Genomic DNA, 2,071 nt, shown 5'->3' with positions numbered 1-2,071 from the left:
CTGTGCTGACAGGGAATTCTCCCATGGTTCAAAGGGCCAGTGAAGGTTTCCCCTTGGGCTCAGATGTATATGTTTTCAACATACTTTTAAAATATTTAAAAGGGTAACGAATAACCTGCTTTGAGATGCAATTATGTATAAATCTGAGCACACGGGTGCACCTTCTCGAAAATGCTGAATCAAGAGAAAAACTGACAGTGGAAAGTTACTGCTAGTTCATTTTAAATACACGTTTAAGTGCACGAAAGTCTTTAAATGCATAACGGTATTAGATTTTTTTCCCCCATTAGTGATCCTAATGCTGGCTTAGGAACTGGTTCTAATATTGGAAACTGCAGGGGGAAGGGAAAAGGGAAGATATAATTAATGCTTAGCATTGTTTTATCGTGAACCACTTTGAGCAGTATAGAACAGCAGTACCGAAATCCAATAAATAAACTGAACACCAGGCCATCTCTGAATAACAGCTGGCCTGCTTCGCCCTGCAGTGCATCAATTCCCACCTTTAAAACTAACATTCTAGCCACTCCACTGCAATGTTCAGAGGTGGCGAAGAGCAGAACAGGTAAAGCCTTTTGGATGAGCAGGAACACTCCTGTTTAACTCCTATCTCCAAAGCCTAGACAAGGCTGGCCTGGACAGTTTTCCTGGCCAAAGTAGTGGCAGTATGTAATTGTGACACAGGACCAGTGGTCTGCAACCACGGTTAAGTAGGTCCCCCCTTTTTAAAAAAAAAATAGCCTGGATTGCCCACACAGTCAGGATAGCCCTTGGTTCCAAGGCCTGGAGGTCACCCACCTGTTTCAGCACTTCCTGCTTGTTCTTGTTCAGCTCCTCGAATTTGATCTTCCACTGACTCACTTCACCTTCCAACTTCTCAATGTTCTTGCTGAGGGACAGCTTATCCCTGAAAGAGAGGAGGACAGAAGACAAGGCTGATTCCAAGCATTTTGGACTTCCTTCTATGAAAATAAATGCTTTATTGCAAATACTCGCGATGCCCCCCCATCATGTGACCAGAGAGGAAGTGATGTCACAGGCAGCACTCACTCCCGCTCCTTGAGTAGCACTTTCTGAGATTCATCCAGACGCAATTTCAGGGCGGTGATCTTGGTGGCATCTTCCTCAATGACTGAGACATCCTCCCACAGCAGGCGGTTCCTTTCTTGGCGGGTGAAAGACGAGCGGACGCTGACTGAGCTCCGTTGGTCCCAGCACTCAGAGGCTTCCTGTTTGCTTTTCAGAAGGTTCTCCATCAATTCAAACTCCTGCAATGACTACAGACCATGCAGGGAAGGAGGGGCAGGGAAAGGCAGAGAGAAGAGTCTCAAATGTTGGTGGCCACAGTGGAAGAATAGGGCTTCAAGACATCTACTCAAGGATTTGCAAGCACTCTGTGCTAATCTGCCCGGGAAGTGAACCAGTGTGGCCCTGCTAAGAGAACCTTCACTTTGGGAGACAAGGTTGGCACATCTCTGGGAAAGAGCACCTTCTGCTACTACTCCTGTATTGCAGAACTATTCAAGAGTGGTCTGTTCTCGAGGACCTTTGAAAAGTGCTTTCTTCCTGCTGGGTTGTTATAAATGCTCAGTTTTCTGACTATTTTACTGGGAGGGGAAGGTATTCCACTTGGCCTAAGGTAGAGTCAAGGCAGACTAAGTGGGCAGGACAATCTGAAAGAGCCTTAGGACTGGACTAGGGTGGGATCAGGTGTCCAAGGGAAGGAGGGGAGCGACACAACTTTTGGGTTTTCAAGGTGTGGTATGAAATGGTGTAGCAAGACATGGTGAAGCAAAGGAATTTGCTGGAGACTGTCATGGCTCACCCAGTTCTCCTGAGGCAGGTTTTTCAGATGATGAGGAATCCCTCTCAGATCCTGAGATCTCTGAACACTCTGTAGGCAGACCCCATGAGCCTTCTGCAGCAACCAGGTCTGGAATCCATCCCCAGAGAGCCAACAAACCAGGAATCTCCTGGGAAGCCCTGCACCCTGTTAGCACCTCCCAATGATGTGTGTAGTGCAGTAGCTATTGAAAGCAGCCCGGTCCTTAACCAGGTCATCAGAAAGGAT

General features: G+C 47.1%; 1 protein-coding gene across 1 annotated transcript; it reads right to left on the bottom strand.

The window, feature by feature from the left end:
- Positions 1-798: 798 nt before the first annotated feature.
- On the bottom strand, positions 799-1,653 carry LOC107125153 (coiled-coil domain-containing protein 102A-like; the record flags this gene model as incomplete). Its single annotated transcript, XM_015428605.1, has 2 exons — positions 1,051-1,653; positions 799-907 (listed from the first exon to the last, which is right to left on the bottom strand). Coding segments are annotated over exons 1-2 (315 nt in total), but the record flags the coding sequence as incomplete, so codon positions are not given.
- Between the last annotated feature and the right edge of the window lie 418 nt (positions 1,654-2,071).

This window comes from Gekko japonicus, unplaced genomic scaffold (assembly GCF_001447785.1).
Source record: "Gekko japonicus isolate JY-2015 unplaced genomic scaffold, Gekko_japonicus_V1.1 scaffold17085, whole genome shotgun sequence".
Taxonomy (NCBI): domain Eukaryota; kingdom Metazoa; phylum Chordata; class Lepidosauria; order Squamata; family Gekkonidae; genus Gekko; species Gekko japonicus.
This window is presented reverse-complemented; position numbering and strand designations above follow the sequence as displayed.